This window comes from Grampus griseus (assembly GCF_964374135.1).
Source record: "Grampus griseus genome assembly, chromosome: 1".
Taxonomy (NCBI): domain Eukaryota; kingdom Metazoa; phylum Chordata; class Mammalia; order Artiodactyla; family Delphinidae; genus Grampus; species Grampus griseus.
Window position 1 is genome coordinate 55,956,037 of NC_139017.1, and position 21,898 is coordinate 55,977,934.

The 21,898-nt window shown below is 36.1% G+C and overlaps 1 protein-coding gene across 2 annotated transcripts in view; it reads right to left on the reverse strand.

Annotated features, from left to right (window-relative positions):
* Positions 1–21,898, reverse strand: part of RC3H1 (ring finger and CCCH-type domains 1) — a 96,205-nt gene that overhangs the window by 15,898 nt on the left and 58,409 nt on the right. For both annotated transcript variants that reach the window (XM_082651990.1, XM_082651989.1), the window contains exons 7-14: positions 18,840–18,972; positions 13,384–13,502; positions 11,921–12,033; positions 8,893–9,174; positions 8,369–8,583; positions 5,740–6,110; positions 5,072–5,239; positions 254–406 (exon numbers count right to left, since the gene is read on the reverse strand). In XM_082651990.1, coding sequence (XP_082508116.1) covers positions 254–406; positions 5,072–5,239; positions 5,740–6,110; positions 8,369–8,583; positions 8,893–9,174; positions 11,921–12,033; positions 13,384–13,502; positions 18,840–18,972 — 1,554 coding nt within the window. The remainder of the gene's footprint in view (positions 1–253; positions 407–5,071; positions 5,240–5,739; positions 6,111–8,368; positions 8,584–8,892; positions 9,175–11,920; positions 12,034–13,383; positions 13,503–18,839; positions 18,973–21,898) is intronic.

The window sequence follows — 21,898 nt, forward strand, 5'->3', positions numbered from 1 at the left end:
GCTGTTGGGTTAATTGCTAGCTTCACAGAAAAATAAGAAACGCTCTTCTTTGTCTAGACAAGTTTGAAAAGATTTTTATATATACTTGAAAGAAATAAAAAAACATATAGTTTAAATATAATTCAATCACATAGTACAGAATATGGTCTGAAACTTAAGCAAAGCTCAGTTACTTGTGTCTACACTATAACTGGGGATAATTTATTTGGTTTATCTTGATTTGTATTAATTATGGCTTAGTTATTACACATACCATCATTTCCACACTCCCTGCTGCCACAACATCTTTGGGTTTTGCATCTTTGGTTCCAATGTAGGAGCCGATGGTGTCACATGACCAGGGTGAGTACTGGCTATAATCATTTCCTTTGTATTTCCCAGCTACCTTCAAGTCTTCATCCAAAAACTGCAGATGGAAAAAGGAAAAAAGAAACAAAATAGGAAATGGGTCTATGAGTAACAGCACAGAGAGAGCAGGAATTTCTTTAGAACATCACGCTGAAGCAACATAGTAACAGTTATTTGATTTGTGTCACTAGAAGATTTTTGTAGACTATGAAAAATATAAAACAAATGAAAAATGATATTCAGCCTTTACACTTTGTTAACAGAGGGTCAAAAAAGTATCTCAATATCCTTCAAAGAATCAAAGTAGGATTTTTGAAGAGATTTGCCCATCCTCTTTCTCATCAGATTCAGTTAAAACTTAAGCAAGTATGTATTATGCCCTAGTTTTGCTAGACCCTCCTTAATGTTTCTTTCAATAACATTCCAGGTAAACAAGAGCATTAGAAATTCTTTAAAATGTAATCTTAAATGTTCTATATAGTACGTGATGACATAATAACATTTTTGCCTAAATCTCTTTAATAGCAATAATTCATATCTTGAATAAATTCTGGTCCTTAGGGTTGAGTCAATGAAGTGAAAAGGATAAGATTCCTAATTTTCTTTTCTCAGGATGAGCTCTGAAATTATGTAATAACTAAATAGGCATTCTAGGTCTAATGCATTTTTACTTACATTCACATTTGTGTAATGTTTTACAGTTTTCTAAGTACTTTTATGTATACACTATCTCATATGTTCTTCAAGTCCATGAGAGACAATGTGGGTGATCAGACCAAGGTTATACCAGTATAGGGAGTGCTAGAACACTAATAAATTGCTCTCACTTTATCACAGATGTATATACTGACATACTAATAATTCAGGGAGTACTGGTACATTTAAATGGCTCTATGGTTCCGCCTATACTAAAACAACCTTCTATTTTCTGAGTCATCATTTTGGTCTTCTGCACTGGCAGAGGGATATGCTGTTCACAGTACCACTCATTTTCAACCACAACTCCTGTTTCCATTGTTTATAACCTCTTTCCTTTTTTTTTGTCCTACTTCTATTTTAAAAATTCCAGCTCCTTTTTACATTTTTCCTCTGCTTACAAATTTTGTGTAGAACAGCTAGCTTTTTAAAGACATGACCTACTAACAAGAGTGCTTTTTCCCCTGCAATCAATGTATTATACAGCAATTAAAAAAAGAATGAGATAGGACTTCCCTGGTGGTGCAGTGGTTAAGAATCAGACTGCCAATGCAGGGGACATGGGTTTGAGCCCTGGTCCGGGAAGATCCCACACGCCGCAGAGCAACTAAGCCTGCAAGCTACAACTACTGAAGCCCACGCGCCTAGAGCCCGTGCTCCGCAACAAGATAAGATGTGAAGCCCGTGTGATGAGAAGCCCGTGCCGTGCAATGAAGAGTAGCCCCCCTCGCTGCAACTAGAGAAACCCCCTGTGCAGCAGCGAAGACCCAACGCAGCCAAAAGTAAAATATAAATAAATAAATTTATTAAGAGAAAAAAGAATGAGATAAATTTATATACTGATACAGAAAGACATCCAGGATAACTGGTTAAATAAAAACAAAAAAAATGCAAAACGTAAAATCTGAATATATTATTACTAAATGATCTGATTAAAAATTATAATGATGTGTTTCATGCACAGAAAAGTTGAAATATATATTAAAAGTTAAAATATATAATAAACTTACAGTGATATAGAAAATGAGATCTTGGAGAAATTTCTTTCTATATTATGTATTTTTATAATGTATGAATTTAGTATAATTATATGTAGGTTGTTTATAATCAGAACTGAAGTTTAATTATATAGCTTTGTATGTCAGTAACTAAAATAATTCTGTCAACAGATAAAGTTCCATAACAGCCAGGCATTATTATAATTTTTATTACAAGTAAAAAAGTAATAAATACACACAGTTATTATTTACTGAATGCCTGCTTTGTGCCAGATGCCTTATGTCTCATTTAATCTTCACCACACCACTGTGAGGTAGGTTTTATTATGCTTGATTTACAAATAGAGAAACCTGAGCCTCAGGGTTAATGAAGGCTAAATAACTTACAAAAGATCACACACTGAGCCACAAAGCTGAACCTCACAGATAATTATATTTCATTCCAAAATTAGCTCACTTTTCACAGTGTCATACTGCTTTCCATATTTCTCAAAAAATGGTATGGCATAACAAGGCTCTGGGATGTCTCTAACAGTAAGTTTTTGAAAAAATATCATGTAGTGTTGATACTTTACACGTAAAATTATATTAATAGAAGATGTTATAGCTTTACTAATTCACCTACATTATTGTGGAAAATTCATCTAAAGTGTTTAGAGAGGAAAGCCAGATACTATGAACAACCTTTATTTAGTAGATTACTTTTGTAGACCCCAAAGTTTACTGTTTATTATATGCAATGTGATATATTTCAATTTTCATTGCTTATTATTCATAATTTATCAGCTAGAAATATTGTTTAGAATCATAATTCTACACATAAAGGATGTAAGACATTTTCCTTACATAATATCAACTGCAACTCTACTGAAAAAACCTACTTGACATAAATACATAAATACACACACACACACACACACACATATTGAGCTGAGGCAGTTATGTAAAATCAACAAACCAAAATAATTAAATAAATAAGATCAACAAAGCAAAAGGCTGGCTTTCTTTAAAGATAAAACTGATGGTAAATCCCTAGCAAGACTGACGAAGGAAAAAAATTATCAGAAGTGGAAAAATGTCTTCGGGGTCGCTATAGACCCTGAAGACATTAAAAAGATAATAAGACAACACTCATTCATGTTAACTATTAGTACTGCCTTGTGGAAATACTGATAACCCTCAAATTATGGTTTATTACCCTCTAGTACATTAACCAGTTTATTCTAGCAACTCTATTTCAGTGTTTTTTTCCTGCCTTTCACTACCTATATTAGCCTGTCTCTCTTACTCTTTGAATTAACTTTATCATCCTGCTGTTTTCCTCACTACTGAGTTAAATAAACCTTTGACAGTCTCAATTATAAAAACTAGGAATATAGGGAAATTTCATTCATCTGATAAAGATTACCTACAAAAAGGATGACAGCAAACATCACAATGGTAAATTATTAGAAGCTCCATTTGCTCAAAGACTGGAAATAAGAATACCTATCATCACTTTTATTTTTACTGGAGGATCTAGCTCACACAACCAAGACAAAAAAAAGAAAAGACTTAAAAAGGAGAAAGTAAAATGGTCATTATTCACAAAGGACATGACTGTGTGCACAGAAAATCCAAAAGAATCCACTAACAAATACTAGAATTAATAGGGAAATTTACCAAGGCTGCTGAACACAGGTGTCAAAATACGCAAAAATCTACTTAATTTCTCTTTAATAATAACAAATAGAAAATGAAATTTCAAAAAGGATTCCATTTAAATAGCTTCAAAAACATTAGTTTTCTAGGAATAAGTTTAATGAAAGATGTGCAAGACACTGAAAACTATATGAGATATGACATTATTGATAAAAATTAAAGAAGATCCAAGGAAGTGGAGGGTATACCATGTTCTTGGAGACTCAATATTGGAAAGATGTCACTTCTCCTCAAACGGATCTAAAGCAACACTGTCCAATGAAAATATAATTGACCCACATATGTAATCTAAAACATTTTAGTAGCCATATTAAAAAATAAAAACAGGTAAAATTAATTTTAACAATACATTTTATTTAATCTAATACACCCAAAGTAGTATTTTAACATGTAATTAATATAAATATATTGATATTTTGGTGGGGGTACTAAACCTTCAGATCCAATGTATGTTTTGTGCTTACAGCACACATGAATTCGAACTAGCCACATTTTAAGCATCATTATCCACATGTGGCTAGTGGTTACCATACTGGGCTGCCCAGATCCAGAGATTCAATGTAATCCTAATAAAAACTGCAACAGAGGGCTTCCCTGGTGGCGCAGTGGTTGAGAGTCCACCTGCCAGTGCAGGGGACATGGACTCGTACCCCGGTCCGGGAGGATCCCACGTGCCATGTAGTGGCTGGGCCCGTGAGCCATGGCCACTGGGCCTGCGCATCCGGAGCCTGTGCTCCGCGGCCACAACAGTGAGAGGCCCAGGTAACACACACACACACACACACACACACACAAAAAACTGCAGCAGATATTTCTGTGGACATCCACATGCTGATTCTAAAATGTGTCTGGAATTTCCAAGGACCAGGAACAGCAAAGATAATCCTGAAGACCAAAACTGGAAAACATACACCACCACATTAAGATGTACAATACTACTACATTAAGACAATGTGGTGTTGGTACAAGGATAGAGAAATAGATCAATGAAACAGAATAGAGTTCAGAAACATATAGTCACCTGACTATGACAAAGGTGACCAGATTATGATAAAGGTGACTGCAGGGTACTGGGGAAAGGATGGTCTTTTCATTAAATGATGCTTGATCAATGAGATACCCTTTAGGGAAAAAATGGGTCTTAACTCCTAAGACACTATATACAAAAATCAATTCTAGATGGACTGTAGATCTAAACATGAAATAATACACCTGTTAGAGGAAAATATCCTCATGACCTTGGGAATAGGTGAAGATGACTTAAATAGGACACAATAAATCACTGATTAAGGAAAAACTGATAAAGAGACTAAAAAAGATGTGCTTACTTCCTCTTGTTGGAAGGCAGGAGGCAATGTTGGTGAAGGTGCAAAAGGAGGTGGAGAGATAACCTTCCTTTCCTCTAGTTGTGCCATTATTTCCTTCCGTCTTCGATGTAGCTCATCTAGACTAGGATGGGGCTGGGGAGGGGGAGGAAGCCGGCTGTAAGGAGGCTCCTGAAAATGCAAAGATGAGTAAAAATTGAAAAAGAATTTCAGGACACATTGATTCACTTAGCACATATTTTAAATAAGCAGCTTGTATACTCATCTTAACATCCGAAATAGCAAGACTTAATAAAACAAAGCAAAACAAAACAAACAAAACCCCCAAAAAGTCTCAGGATTTCCCAAAGAGCTAAATTTAAGTTTCTTTTTCTTTGTCAGAGACCATAATTTCTAAATAAATCTAGAAATGTTAATAAAACCATCTAATGTTCAGAAACTAAGATGGGTTAGCGGGGGTGGGGTATTAATTTTTTTCCCCTTTAAAAGTTAAAAAAAAAAACAACCTATGCAGATTATGAAAAGGTGAAAAAAGAGAAGATGCTTTCTTTTAAAAAAGAACTGATGGATCAAAGAGTTATTACCATGGCAAAAGGTTAAAAAAAAAATCACTGCAAGCAATAATCAAGTAAATCTATATAATAAGAAAAAACCCCAAAAACCCAGCATACTCTGTTGTACGAAGGTCTGATCTGAGTTGGGTGGGGAGCCACTGGATAGTAACCCTCCATCTGTTGGTATCTTTCTCTGGATTCTGGTACATAGGATGGTACTGCTGCAGGTGGAATCTCAATGGGTATAGGACTTTCTCGGAAAATCTCCTCTCTTGTATAAGACTGAGCAGGGTATACTCGACGGCCATCATAGTGTGGTGGGTACATAGGTGGGTACTGTTGTGGCTGTGTGCCATATTGAGAGTTTACTACACGATCTTGGAGGTACGGTGGATAATGATCCAAGTAGGGAGGACCAGGTTCAGGAGCAGATGGTGGAGGTCGGACAAAGCGGGACACACATTGTGGTGGTGGAGGATAGTACATACCTGTACAATACAAAAGAGGAACCAAAAGCAACAATGAGCCAATCTATTTTTCTATTTAAGACTTTTCCTTTTAAAATATTTCAACACTAAAGAATTAAAAATCCACTCCTTTCTTTAGATGTTTTCCCTCTGCTTATGTAGTCAGGCTAGCTTTGCGAAAAATAACAAGCAAAAATTATCCTTAAAAGTTACTGAAAACACCAATCTACTTATAGTCTACAACAGTAAATTGGCTCTCTCAATTGTTTGACCATCTTTCTGGTGTGCCTTAACATACTGCAAACACTGAAAAGCAAAAAAACTATATTTCCCTGAAGCTTAGGTTCTACAAATCACTCATTTGCATAAATTTTGAATGTGAAATTGAGTTAACTGGAAAGAGATCCATTCTGCTGGTACAGATCTAGTAGCTAACTGCATAGCTCTAGAGTTCTTTGTTTTTTGGCTGTGCCGTGTGGTATGTGGGATCTTATTTCCTTCCCCACCAGGGATTGAACCCGTGCCCTCTGCAGTGGAAGTGCAGAGTCTTAACCACTGGTCCGCCAGGGAAGTCCCCTAGAGTTCTTGAAACAACAGTCGTGGCAGTAGCTTCCCAATTTGAAGACGTTTGCCTCAACTGATGAGCTCCTCAAGTTGGCGATTAGGGCAGAAGTTTCCTATTTCTACAGCTTCATTGTAACAGGTTCTTTCAGCAACCAGCTCTGGGACTCATTCCTGGAGGCCTAGCTTAAGTCTGCTTTTCCAATGTTTCTACTGATTTTGTAGGACTCTCTGTATTAAACCTCTTTCTGCTAATATAGCCAGAATGATTTCTGCTATCTGCAATTGAACCCTTACTGATTCAGCATATTTAAGGTTAACTCAACAAAAGCAGTTGGGTTTTTCCTGCAATGAATGGTCAAAAGGAAGACAGATCAACTTTTATCCTATTCTTATATGTATTAATGACACCATGACAACTTAAAACTACTTTTTTTGAAATGAAAGCAGTGAAAGACATTGCTGATTCAAAATTAATATAGCCTTGGGAAAAGGAAATGGAGAACACCTTGAATCTATCCCAGTTTAAAAAACGATAGAGGGGCTTCCCTGGTGGCGCAGTGGTTGAGAGTCTGCCTGCCGATGCAGGGGACACGGGATCGTGCCCCGGTCTGGGAAGATCCCACATGCCGTGGAGCGGCTGGGCCCGTGAGCCATGGCCGCTGGACCTGCGCGTCCGGAGCCTGTGCTCCGCAACGGGAGAGGCCACAACAGTGAGAGGCCCACGTACCGCAAAAACCCCAAAAAACAAAAAAAAACAATAGCACTATACTGTTTCTGACAAAGAGAGTCAACACTTTAGTTTAAAAATCGTTGCTTATTTTTTCACATGAATTACATTATGTGAAACCTCAATCAAGTCCTCTCCTTCATTCTCCATACCTGGTTATTATCATTAAAACTGGCTAATTTTCCACATTTGTTTATTTTCTCAAATACTTTCTTTTTTCCCATCACACTAATCCAGACCTCAGTAGTCACACCTGGATTAACAACAAGTCTCCTTACTCCTCCTTGACTCTAGACCCTCATCTTTACAATCCATTTGTAAATTTTCCTTTCTATTCCCAATACCTCTATTTAGGGCATCCTTCCACAAAGTCTTTTGATCCCTCAAGTTCTCAATGATCTTCCTTGAGTCCTGCAGTTAATTCCTACCACACTAATATTAACTACCACAACTGAACACTTCATTTTAAACACATATATAGATATATATACTCTCACACATATAGTTTTCTATTCTTTACTTATACTGATTCTATACTATAAACTCTCTAAAAGTATGTATTTGCATTTTTTCATATATATTACAAGGCCTAGAAAAAATATTAGGTGACAACTGAAAGCAAAAAAATGTACTGTGTTTAATTTCTATCCACTGTAATATTAAATTCTTTTTTCGTACTTGAAGAAAATTTTGGTCAGGAAAATATATACAGCCTCAGCAAATTTCCATTGTCTACTTGGATGATTTACTTCTATAAATATGTAAACATATTTAATATACAACTGCTTTTAGTAGTCAGGGCGAATTACTCTTCATAGCTTTGCTACTTCATTTATTTCATACTATTTAGTTGGTCATGTAACCTCAGTTTTTTCCAAGTATTAAAAAAAGCATTTATTTATTTTGAGATTACTGAAAATATGATCACTCTTGAAATCATTCTCATAACTTCTAAGAAAAGTGAGTGACATAAATGAAAGATCATTACCCTGCTGATAAGGTGCTGGTTCAAATGGTGGAGCAGCTCCTCGAGGATCCTGGTAATAAACATCTGCCTGTTGTGCTGGATATAACTGAGAACCTCGTGGTACCATCTGAAGTGATTTGGTGACAGGCATAGGGGGCAGGTCTGTTGGCCCTCTTGGAGGTACAGGATGTGGATTAACAGGCAAGGCAGAAATACTCTTAGGGACAGATTCTAGCCTACGGGAACAAGATTCTGCAAGTCAAGTTTAAGGTCTTGAAAATACTTCTAATGTACACAAATTGTTAAATGTAAAAAAAACTGCCACAATTTGGGAAACTGTTTTTTTCCAATAGCCATTTCTTCTACATTTGCAAACTTTGATCTTATGTCACCTATGTTAATTGTTTCTCAAAAATCACTGGCACAGGAAATAGAAATAAAAAACAACAAAATAAGCCCCCCAAACAAAGCACCGATTATTCTTTCTTCCTTCTACTTTATGTCTATAAAGAAACTTTAAATAAATGTTAGGAAAAACAACGTACAGGTCGGGAGGGGATCCAGGGGCACTACTGCTCAGGTGATCTATCTTTCCTGGTTTCAGACTAGAATCGTAGCTGGGGTCTGTCCCTCGTGGAATCAGCTGTGTTACTGTATTCCCTGCTGATACAATTCCATTTGGCAGAGCAGGGGTTTTTCTGCTAGGCAGATCCACTGCACCTTCATCCGGAAGGATAGCTGTTGAAGGCAGGCCCACCTCATTAAGTTGACCCAAAGAGGCACTCAGGGGTCTTCTGGGAACCAGACGTTTGTTCATTTTACGAAACCTATATAAAAAGCAAAGGCACACACCAAAAACCAAAACTGTAAAAGGAAAAGCTTTTAAAAATCAAGAACTAAAATGTATTTAAGAAGCGGATACAAAAGGAAAGGATTCCAAGCACATCATTTTCTAGAAATTCTCTTGAAACATTGGCTCTAGCTATCAACTTGAAAACTTGTGTATACACACACACACACACTTTAGGGTAGGGGGCGGCGGGCGGACTACCCATCAGGTATAACCACTGTTAACAGCTTGGTATATAATACAGATTTTTCCACTCCATACACTGGCTTAATATTCTTACATTTGTAAGATTATAAATTACAGAAATAGGGTCATATACGGCTGCATAGTAAATATTTTCCTCTACTTCATAATCTTAAATATTTATGTCAGTACATTTTAGGTTGTCCCTAATTTTTTGCTATTAAAACAATGCAATAACAGAAAATTATGTACATGTACTTTGCACTTGTGTGAATAACCAAAAGCAGAATTATTAAGTCTAATGTATGCACGTTAGAAACTCTTATAATGCTCCAAAGCTATTATAACTACTACCAATTAACAAAAAAAGGCTTTTTTCAATATTTCATTAAACACTGGCTAGCCTCAGCCTCTGACAATTTGACAGTTCAAAAATATCAAGTTTTATTTTACTTTATATTTCTTTAACAATTCATGATATTGAACACAGTTTCACATGTTTGCTGGCCATTAGTGTTTTTTCTGTGAACTGCTTATTTACATGATCCATATATCTACTGGTTCTTCTCTTTCTTACAGATTTGTAGGAGCTCATTTTATGTTATGGATATCAGCCTTTTCTATGTCATTTCCCCACTTTTTTTTTTTTGAGTTTGTGGTGTTTGGGCCATTATCTTAGTTTTTCATTTTCACGTCATCAAATTTATTGATCTCCTTTATAGATGCTAGGTGTCATTCTTTAAAAATCCTTCCTACTGTAAAATTATATAACAACCACAAATATTTCTAAGTACTCTACAGTTTCTTTTTTAAATATTTAAATCTCTGATAAATTTATAACTTGTTTTGGTGTAAAGGTAATAATCCAGCCTTATTTTTCAAATGGATAGTTGTTTCATCATCATGTTTTTTTGTTATTGATGTGAAATGCCACCTTTTGCACATATGCTGAGTTCCTATATGTATCTGGAACTCTTTCTAGATTTTCTATTGTATTTCATTGGGCTATCTATTCCTATGCTAATACCACAGTCTTTATACTTACTTTAGCTCATAAAACAGGTTAATAGTTATTAGTCTAGTCCCTGTTGAAGACCCTTTTTTCCAAAAATTTTCCTGGCTATTGGCATATTTTTTCTCCCAAATGAATGATTTTGTTAGGTTCCCAAAATCATCACGTTAAGATTCTAACTGGGATTTCACTGAACTTGCTGTTTAAGAGGAAATAAAACCTTTATAATGCCAAGTCTTATCCAAGAACACAGTATGCTTCTTCATTTATTCAACTCTTCGCTTATGTTCCTATGTAGTTTACTAATTCAATTCAAGAGATCCTGGATATTTCTTATTAGCTTATTATTTGGTGTTTATCTTTTTTGTTTTTGTTGTTAATGCAAAGGGGATTTTAATGTCACCTTACTTTTTAACTGGTTATGTTTCCCTTTCTAGTTTATATGAGAGTACTTCATTTTTGTAAACTAATTTTTTGATTTGCTACCTTACTAAATTCTTGTTTCTTTTGTTTCTAGTATTTCTCTTGAGTTTTCCCATTTAATGATTTTGGCTATTTTGTTCTCTTGGTTACATACATTAGCTACAACTTCCAGAATGTTAAATAACATTTTTTACTAGTAGAAAATTTTCCCTTACTCTTGTCTGTAACAAGACTGAATCTAATAAACTAATACCAATTAAGCATCATGCTATCATGCTGGCTTTTGATTTGAAATATAATTATCATGTTGGGAAAACATCTATGATGTTTTTGTTCTACTAAGGGATCTTGATCTATCACGGACATTGGATACTATTCAAATGTCTTTTGGCATCTTCGGATATGATCACGTGGTTATCATACCCATTCTTCTCTAACCCAGAGTAATTATATTATGCTACCTTTGTACTTACTAATGGTGTCTATTTTAATGTATTACTGAATTTTAAGTTTTAATATTTGGGATTTTAAAAATATTAATGTGTGAGATGAATTTGTAGTTTTCTTTAATTGTGCTTTGTCAAATCTACTGTCAGCGTTATACTGGTTTTATAAAACAATTAAGAAGCTTTTCCTTTCTTTCTACTATGTGTTGGCAATTTAACATCACTGAAATTATCTGGTCCTTGAAATAATCTGTGAAAATGAGCCAGGCAATAAATAATTTCTTGAATAGAGCAAAGGGCAAATTTTTCCATTGGAAATGCATTATTCAATTAGTTAAAATCAATCAGTTAAAGCTGATGAAAATTCTCAGACTTTTAATTGGGGGGGTGGGGGGGATAGCGAAAATGACTCACTTTTAGATTCATTTAACCACAAGTAGCTTCCTACTTGTAGGCACAATGTAATGAAAGGTGAAGAAACTGCTTTGGTTTTCTTTTCTAAAATTCTGTATTACTTTCTAAACATTTCCTATTCATCAAAGGGAATGCAACTACACCTTTTCATATTTCTCAATGGCAGCAAATTATTCTACCTAATAATTCTATCTTATTCTCTAACAAATTACTGGAAGGTTGAGTCTGATGACTTTCACACTTACTTTTCCAGTTCCTCCTGTGAGTGTGCAAATGTACAGCTGGCCCCACGAGGGCATCCTCCTCTCTGCTTCATGTCTCGACACATGTATGTTTTATATTTGCTATGCTGTGGAGGCTACGACCAAAATTAAAACATTAGCCATTAAAAAAAAATGTAAATCTTGTATTGCCATTTTAGGATCTTAATAATCTAGATGAATAATTCAGACTAACTCATACACTTATCTAGACTGCCCAGACAAAAGTCCTGGAAAGTGTGCAAAATAAATTACTTAAAAAAAAAAAGTAGTCCTGATTTTTCTGATATGCTGATATTAAATATCAAACATGTAACATCACATAAATTCTTGATTCAATCTCATGAGAGCTCTAAGATCTTCTTTCCAACGTTTTACAGTGGACAAGCACACCACTGGAGATTAGGACTTTCAAATATTTAAACTGTCTCCTAATATTTGTTGTGGACAATGTTCAATATAGCTACACTTACAATTATGTTTCCTTATGTTTCCTTATAACACACTACAAATCTACAAGAGGCAGAACTTAAAAGTTAATATTTTTGATGATGAGCATTCTTCATGATGTCTAATGGAACAAGGAGTTAAAAGTAAGTTTTTAATTTTCTAAATTTAATCATAAAATAAAGCTCTGATCTGTGCTTAGATTAGGAAAAGCATATCCATATTATTCTACTTTTAATATTTCTTACTTTTAAAGAAAAAAGGAATACTGAATAATCTATTGTTAATATTTACTGAGCCAGATAAATTAATAACAAAGTTTTAATTTCTCAAGCTTACTACTACAAAATAAAAGATGTACTGAACCTAACATAAATTCTGAGGGCAAAATGAAATAATTGGGAGTAAAATTTAAAACTCTAGCCATAACACAGGCTATTATATTTTACCGCCATATATTTCATCTAAAAATACTTGAGGAAAATTTGGCCCACTGTCATAACCGACATTATGAATGAAAAATATCTGAATGCTAATGCAGAAAAAGCATTTACAAAATATGTGAACAGTACTGGAGAGATACAGCATTAGCACTAAAAAGTGATATCTATTGTCACACTGAAATGCAAGAGTAACCAAAGAGAATGATTTTATACAAATGGAATAACCTTTAGCAAGAATCAAATGCTGCTATATCCAATGTGAAAACTGACTCCAGCACATTAGACCAACAAGGATTATTTAATTTCAATGTTGTCAGATAAAATTACTAGGCTAATCCAATAAACTGGCTGCTAACCATTCTAAACTATAAATCTTATAATTTTTGTTACATTCTTCATGATGTCTAATGGAACAGGGAGTTAAAAATAGCTTTTTATTTTAGTTTAATTTCTAGTTTTTACAGAGTCTAAAAATATTCATGTCATCCTGTTGGCTTTGTTTTTATCTGTAAGGATAGACACAGTGGCTTACTTCTAAGTTTCAAACATCTCCTTTACCTGCTGTTGATCTGTTCCTTTTTTGCTGTGATTCTGGATATAATCAACCAACCCGTGTACCACTGTACGCACAGCAACCAGCCCATTTTCTAGCTGTTCCCAAGTAGGAGGAGGAGCATCTACACAACAAATTTAAAAAAATTTCAGACTATGTTATTCAATGTTCTGCCCAGTATTAAATTAGTAAAGGAGTGTCAGCACTTCAGTGAAATCAAGTTAAGCTTCATACAGCTATTCATGAAATAGCTTATTCACCTAAACATCATCTTAAAGGAATAAATATATCCTTTTAAAGCAGGGGTTACAATCTAAAATAACTTCAGGGACAGTGAAGGTAACATAAAGGAATTTTATATGACAGATAATAAATGGCAACCGTAATCAGACCCTTAGTGTTGGAAATAGCAATAAAGAGTGACAGGGATTGTGTTAAAGAGTATGTCTCACATCTAAGATTATCGTTACTACTCAACTTTAGCTGACTGTTGTTATGTGAAGATGCAAGGCTGACACTGGCAGATACACCACTGTTTCCTAGGGAAAACTGAAATTTGAGATTTTTATGTAAAAATTTCTAGTTTTTGAATGTTTGCACCTAAAAAATTTAGAGTATAGTGCAGACCAACACTTTGTGGATCAAACAAACTTGACTGTGGACTGCCTACAGTCAGCCAATTTGTAATGTCTATTTTGAAATTATTTGTAAAGCAAGTATTGCTAAACAGAAAGCTTAAAAAATTTAGTAGAAGAGCTATTATATAAAGCAGCTGTGCTATACACACTCTTCGTTTAGTTAAGTACTGTGACTTTATAAAGGAAAAATTAACTGTAAGGCTAAATATGAAATGTTCTCTAAAAGAAATATAAAATGAAGCGAGAACACATATGTAGAAATGATTTCCTGTTGGAACACTCTAAAAAACTTCTGGATGATGGCATTTGAACTAGGCTTTGAAAGACAGGTGGAATTTCAACAGTAAAAAAGGATAAAGATGCAGAGAAAGTAAAGAGATCAGTCATACAACAAAGTATTTTAATGAACACCTACTAAGTTCCAGGTATTATTCTAGTTGGGAGGGAAGCAGTAGCAATCAAAACAAAAATCTCTATTCTATTCAAGGAGAAAAGCCAGATAATCAATAAGATAAACAACCAAAATACAAAGTATTTAGATACTGAGTTGAATAAATAGAGCAAGGAAAGGGAGTGGGACAGGTATGTGTAAAATTTCAGACAGGGTAGCCTGAAAAGGCCTCCTTGAGAAGGTTACATTTGATTAAAGACCTGAAAGTAGGGTTTGAGTGTGCCTTGTAGATATATTAGGATATAGAGGAGAAAAACATTCTAGGAAAACGAAAGAATAAGTGCAAAGGACCTAATATGGGAGTATGCCTGACATGTTCATGGAGGTGAAATCTGGAATGAATGAGGTGGGAAAAGAGTAAAAGAAGTTGGAGACAGGTAAAGGAAGACCAGATCATGTGAGGCCTGGTAGGTCATAGAAAAGACTGGCTTTTACTGAGTGATGGAAAGCACTGGGGAGTTTTTGAGCAGAGGGGTAATAGGATCACTCTGGCTCCTATGTTAGAACCAGAGAGAAAACAGAAGGCTATTCTATAATCTATGAAGAGGGATGAGGGGGGTAGCAGTGAAGATGGTAAGTAGATGGATTCCTAATGGATTTTAAAGGTAAGGCCTACACGATATACTGATAGATCCAATGTACCTTATGAGAGAAAGACGAGTTGATGGTATCTCCAAGGTGTCTGGACTGAGGAAATGGAAGGATGGAGCTGCCACTAACAGGAATGGTGGGTGGGTGGGCGGGGGACAGGGGATGGAACTCACTTTTGGACAGACTATTTTTGAAATTCTTATTAGATATTCAAGTAGAACTACTGGATATTGAGCAGGCAGGTGGATATAAAAAAGAATTCAGGAAGAAGGTCTAGGCTGTATACACTATGTTATACAGATTCTAAAACACCATGAACTATAACACATACCATTATTTTATGTGCTACCAAAATGGAAAAGATTGCTAATTATCACCTGTCATTGATTATACAAATGCAGCCCAGTTTCGGAAATGCTAAAATCTGAAAAAAAAATGTGAGCTTCAGAATTGACAAAATATAGTAAATGTGTGAGTCATATTTTATTTAAAGCCATGAAACTTTGAAGACACTACGTGAGATTACCTGGGGAATGAGTATAAATAGAAAAGAGACACAAGGATTAAATTCTGGAAGCACTTCAAGGGTTAGAGGCTATGGGGAAAAAAAGGTGAGACGCTATGGGAAAAAAACAAAAAAAAGTTTAGAGGCTATGGAGATGAGAAGAAATCAGCAAAAGAGGCTAAGCAGGAGGGTTCAATACAGTAAGAAGAAAACTAGGAGGGTGTGGTGGCCTGGAAGTTAAAAGAGTGGTACAAGGAGTAGAGAGTAAACAACGTTAAATGTTGCTAACAGGTCAAACACAAAAAGAACCAAGAATTGACATTTGGAATTAGCTGCATGGAAATCACTTGTGACTTTGACAAAAGCAATTTTGATTGAGTGGTAGAGATAAACGCCTGATTGGACTGCATTCAAGAGAGTGCTATAAAAAGGAGAGAACTGGAATCGTAGGTAGATGACAAATGGTGTCAAAAGTGGGTTTGGGGCTTCCCTGGTGGTTAAGAATCCGCCTGCCAATGCAGGGCACATGGGTGCGAGCCCTGGTCCGGGAAGATCCCACATGCCTCGCAGCAACTAAGCCTGTGCGCCACAACTACTGAGCACGTGTGCCACAACTACTGAAGCCTGCATGCCTAGACCCCGTGCTGCGCAACAAGAGAAGCCCCGCTTGCTGCAACTAGAGAAAGCCTATGCACAGCAACGAAGATCCAACACAGCCAAAAATAATACATAAATAAATTAATTTTAAAAAAAGTGGGTTTTGATGACAGGAACAGTAAAATGTATGTTGATAGAGCTACTGTAGTAGAGAAAGAAAACTGATGACATAAGAAACAGATGATACTGGAAGGATATATTTGACAAGATGGTATTGGTACATGAGGAGAGAGGGTGGCCTTAGCTAGAAGTTTATCCACTGTTACATGGTTTATCCACTATTACACAAGGAGAGTAGAATATATTGGCACAGAATTAGGTAGACAGATCGGTGCTGATGAGGTAGTGAGCTTGTGAAGTGCTCTTTTGATTGCTCAGAATGATCAAAGCACAGAAGTGGGGAAAAAAAAAATCACTGTGATCTAAAAATAGATCTTAGGGCAATTCCCTGGCAGTCCAGTGGTTAAGACTCTGCCCTTCCACTGCCCTGGGCCTGGGTTTGACCCCTGGTTGGTGAACTAAGATCCCATATGCCATGTGGCACAGCCAAAAAAATAAATAATTTTTAAAAAGTAATAAAATAAAAACATAAAAAAAGATTTTACCTGGTTTGATTAAGCGATTTTGGAAATAAATTTACTACTCTGAATGTCATGGTCAAGAGTTCCAAACCTTATTCTATAAGCAAAGGGGTGTCACTTAAAAGTTTATGAGTGTAAAATAAGATCTGAGATGTGATTCATTTTGCAGCAGTAAGTAGACTAGAAGGAAGAATTAAAAGAGTAGAGAAAAATGAAAGGCTAAGTTTAGTCAGGAAAAGGAATGAGGCCCTCAACTGAGGCAGTATTAATAGGCATGGGATAGAGGGATATTGTGAAAGAACAGATAAATCCTGTTGTCTAGGGCTTCTCTGGTGGCACAGTGGTTAAGAATCCATCTGCCAATGCAGGGGACAAGGGTTCGAGCCCTGGTCCGGGAAGATTCCACATGCTGCGGAGCAACTAAGCCCATGCACCACAACTACTGAGTCTGCACTCTAGGGCCTGTGTGCCACAACTACTGAGCACACGTGCCACAGCTACTGAAGCCCATGTGCCTAGAGCCCGTGCTCCGCAACATGAGAAGCCACTGCAATGAGAAGCCCACGCACTGCAACGAAGAGTAGCTCCCACTCGCCACAACTAGAGAAAGCCCGTGTGCAGCAATGAAGATCCAATGCAGCTAAAAAAAAAAAAAAAAATCCTGTTGTCTGAAATGGTATGTAGAGCAAGTGAAAGGAAAAGATATAAAGTAAGACAAAAGGCTCAAGTTTTAAGCTTACATACCTCAGAGAATGAGGTCATTTACAGAGAAAGGGAAGACAGAAGGAAGAGCAGGTATCAAGGGAAGATGAGTTTGTTTTGAAACACACTGAGGAGAGGAGAGGATACAGAATCTCAGAAAGCATTTGGGAAAGTAGGTCTGGAGTGATGAAGAGATAACAGTGATAGAGATATTTGGGAGTCTATTATCTATAAAGGAATAATACCTGGTGCTGAGAATGAATGACCATCATCATCAACAGAAGAGTGCAGAAAAAACAAAATTCCAAGAACACAACCAGCCTACTCCTTAGGAGGCAGAAGAGGAAAGAGTGGTCAAAATACAACAGAACCAGCATTCAGACAGGCCAGAAGAGAATCATAAGACTACAGAAAGATAAGGTTATCAGGAGAGTTTCTATATCAAGGAAGTGGTCAACAACATTATCAAATGCTAAAGACAAATCAAGTTATTTAAGGACCGAGAAGAAATCTTTGGAATTAGAAACTAGGAAATTACTAGTGAATGTTAAGAATTTTAGTTCAGGGCTTCCCTGGTGGTGCAGTGGTTGGCAGTCCGCCTGCTGATGCAGGGGACACGGGTTTGTGCCCTGGTCCGGGAAGGTCCCACATGCAGCAGAGCGGCTGGGCCCGTGAACCACGGCCGTTGAGCCTGCGCGTCCGGAGCCTGTGCTCCACAACGGGAGAGGCCACAACAGTGAGAGGCCCGCGTACCGCAAAAAAAAAAAAGAATTTTAGTTCAGTAGAAGGAATAAACACAGGGACAGCAATCGGATATAAGCTAACACACCCTAGATGTAATATTAAGTGAAAAATGAAGGTTGGGTGACTTTCAGGTCAAGGAGAAGGAACAGGAAATGGCTGGACAAAGTAGACACACAAGGGAGGATATGTGATGGAACAAGATTATCGTAGAGAAAGTAAAGTTGGGACCAAAAAAATGCAACTAAGGACATATGATACAGAAAAAATGAGAAAACTTGAGTTTTGTCAAAAGAGATGAAAATGATAAAAATAGAGCACAATTTGTGATGAGAGAGGGAGGAAACATAAAGGATCCCAGAGGGATCCTATTTTGCTGGTAAAGTGAGCAGCACAGTAAAAAGTATTAAATAAATATTAGTTGAAGTAATAAAGAGACAGAAAAGATTGGGGCCAGAAACTTAAATACTATAGAAAAGATTTGGAATTACTACACCAGGAAATTCTAGAGAAATGTAACAAAAGATAATTAAAAGACTCACTGAATAGCACTAAGGCACATATAGGATAGTCCGTTAATTTTCCCTGGGCTTACCTGGACTAGGGTCAATGTTTGCTAATAGCTCCAAATGGGGTCTTAGTCGATTCAAGTTTGCTGGATCTCCAGTCCTCTGGAGAGCAATTGTTAGTTCCTGAACACTTTGTGCAAAAGAGGCTGGGGTCTGCAACTTAAAAGAAGATAAATATTAACTTCCCTCAAAGACCAGATAAATCCTTTTAAAATAAAGATTATTTACAATATCACAACCATTTTTGCAATTAATTATATTTAATTTTTATCCTCACACACATCCCATGCTCTGGCCAGACTGGATCACTTGTTACTTGAACAAACCCTGCACTTCTCTGCATCCACAGGTTGATATATTGTATACTCTCTCTTCCCTCTGTCATCACATTCCTCAAATGTGAGATCTTTCTCACATCCGCAATTTGGAAATACTCTTTACATCTCCAGTTCTTACAGTATTGTGTTAGTTTGGCTCTTGGGGTCTTTCCAAATAACTGAAGTTTGGAAATACTGTCTAGAGATAATGCTATACAACAGCACGAACAATGAAACTGTACTCAAACTGTGTTTGAATTCAAGTTCTGTTACGGACCAAAGATTATGACATCAGATATAACCTTTACAGACTCTATCTGAACTCCATCTGTTGTATGGACTAAATAATTTGAGAAGTTCATTCCAGTTCAAAAAATCCTATATTGGTTTGGGATTCTTGGAAGCTATCAGGTTGTGTATTTTCTTAAGGCTTAATGACACACATACTTGCACTAACTCCCCTAAGCTGGTCAGTACATATGACCTGTAAAGTAAAAAAACTGGTTATGTGATACTAACTAAGGGTTCTTACTTGGAAACATTTAGCTCTCTATGTAGTTTATTAATATAGATGAGGGCTGCTCTCACTTCTGAGACTGACAGCATTCTGCCTATGGAATGTGTATCTCTCTAAATAAACTCACTTTCACTTAAAATATGTATATATATATATGTATATATACATGTGGAACTTTTTCTCCCCCAAAGGTCATTCTAAAAGGTAAATTTTTAAAAAGCATACATTTTAAAAAATATGGAATAACACAACTAATCATTAAAATGCTGGCATGTCTTTATTCAATTTTTCATCTTTGCATGTTTTTCATATACTTATAATCAGCTATTTATAAACTTATGGATTTGCCTACCATTAATATTATAACAAAGGTTTTTGTTTGTTTGTTTTGCGGTACGCGGGCCTCTCACTGTTGTGGCCTCTCCCGTTGCGGAGCACAGGCTCCGGACGCGCAGGCTCAGTCAGCGGCCATGGCTCATGGGCCCAGCCGCTCCAAGGCATGTGGGATCTTCCCGGACCAGGGCATGAACCCGTGTCCCCTGCATCGGCAGGCGGACTCTCAACCACTGCACCACCAGGGAAGCCCAACAAAGGTATTTTTAAAATACCTAACCATTTTTATTATGAAATACTTCAAAGTAACTGTCTAAAATAATAATACCCATGTATCTACCACTGAGACTTAACAAAAATATTTCACTAACATTTTTTTTGAAAGAAATCAAGTGCTACTTAATAGCTGAAGAGAGTATCTGTCCTGATATGACCACAATTTTAATGGCCATGTAACAGTGTTCTGAGCAGATGTATCTTAACTTCTTTAACCATCCCTTTATTTTATCCTTTGTAAGTAATTTAGCAATTAACACCTTTGCATTCATAACCGTTTTGAAAGTTTGGATTATTCCCTTAAAATAAATTCCTGGAAATAGCAGGTTTGGTAAAGTACACAAATATTTTGAGGCTTCACTGACAAACTGTTTCTCAAAAGACCTGTAATGCATTTTACAAACCATCAGCAATGAATGAGAGTATATGTTTCTTTATAGTTTAACAGGCAATATTTGGCATGTCACTGCTTTAAATGTATTTATTATTGGCATCGAATTCTAGTCCATCAATTAGATATACTTCCTGTTTGTGAACTGTTATTTCATATTTCTTTGCCTATTAACTTACTAGGGTTATTGTTTTTCTTATCACTTTTAATAAATTCTCCATTTGCACTGTCCAATACAGTAGCCATTAGCAACATATGGCTATTAAAAATTTTAAGTATGTAAAATAAAAATTTCAGTTCATCAGTTACACAAGTTACACATCAAGTGTTTAATAGCCAAGTGTGGCTCGTGATCACCATACTGGACAATGCATGTATACCGAACATTTTCATTATCACACGAAGTTCTATTGCTCTATATAATAATAAGATGTCACACTACTAACTTCATTTACCAGATTGTTGTAAGAAGGTTTAGGATATTAAATTCAAATTACTGCTCATGGTGTGAGAAAATTATTGCAGGATATACATCTAGTTATATAGTCCAGTTCAGACAAGAAGGTTAATTTAACCTCCTTGTAGAATTTTCATAAAAGCAAGTCAAGTTTCTCTTCAGAGGTAGAAAGCCACTCCTTTAAAAGATCATGATTAAGGTTATAATCAGTCCACTGCATAATTTCAGGCCTAGGAGCTGCACGTGAACTTTTGATAAAGGTATCTATAGGACAGAACAAATAATACACATTATACTGACAATTACACACCATGCAGTTATAAAACATTTCCTAATTCTCCTTTGACATCAACCTTCTACTTATTTCAAGAATTCTACCTTTAGGAATAGCAAAAAAAAAAAAAAAAAAAAAGGGTGGCGTGGGGTGGGGGGAGAATAGTCTGGAAAGAGGTTTAGTAGTTAAGAGCAGGGATTCTAGAGTCAGAATGTTCAAGTTCAAATCCAGCTTTGTCAGTTATTACCTACGTGATCCTGGAGAAATGTATTTAATCTCCCTCTGTCTCTGTATAAAAGGAATAATACAGGGCTGTTGAGAAGATTAAATGAATTATTTAAAACCACCAGATAGGAAGCTCTCCCTGGCAGTCCAGTGGATAGGACTTGGCACTTTCATTGCTGTGGCCAGGATTCAATTCCTAGTCAGGGAACTAAGATTCTGCAAGCCACGTGGTGAGGCCAAAAACTGAACTGAACGAAACTAAACTAAACTAACATAAACTAAACTAAAATATTCT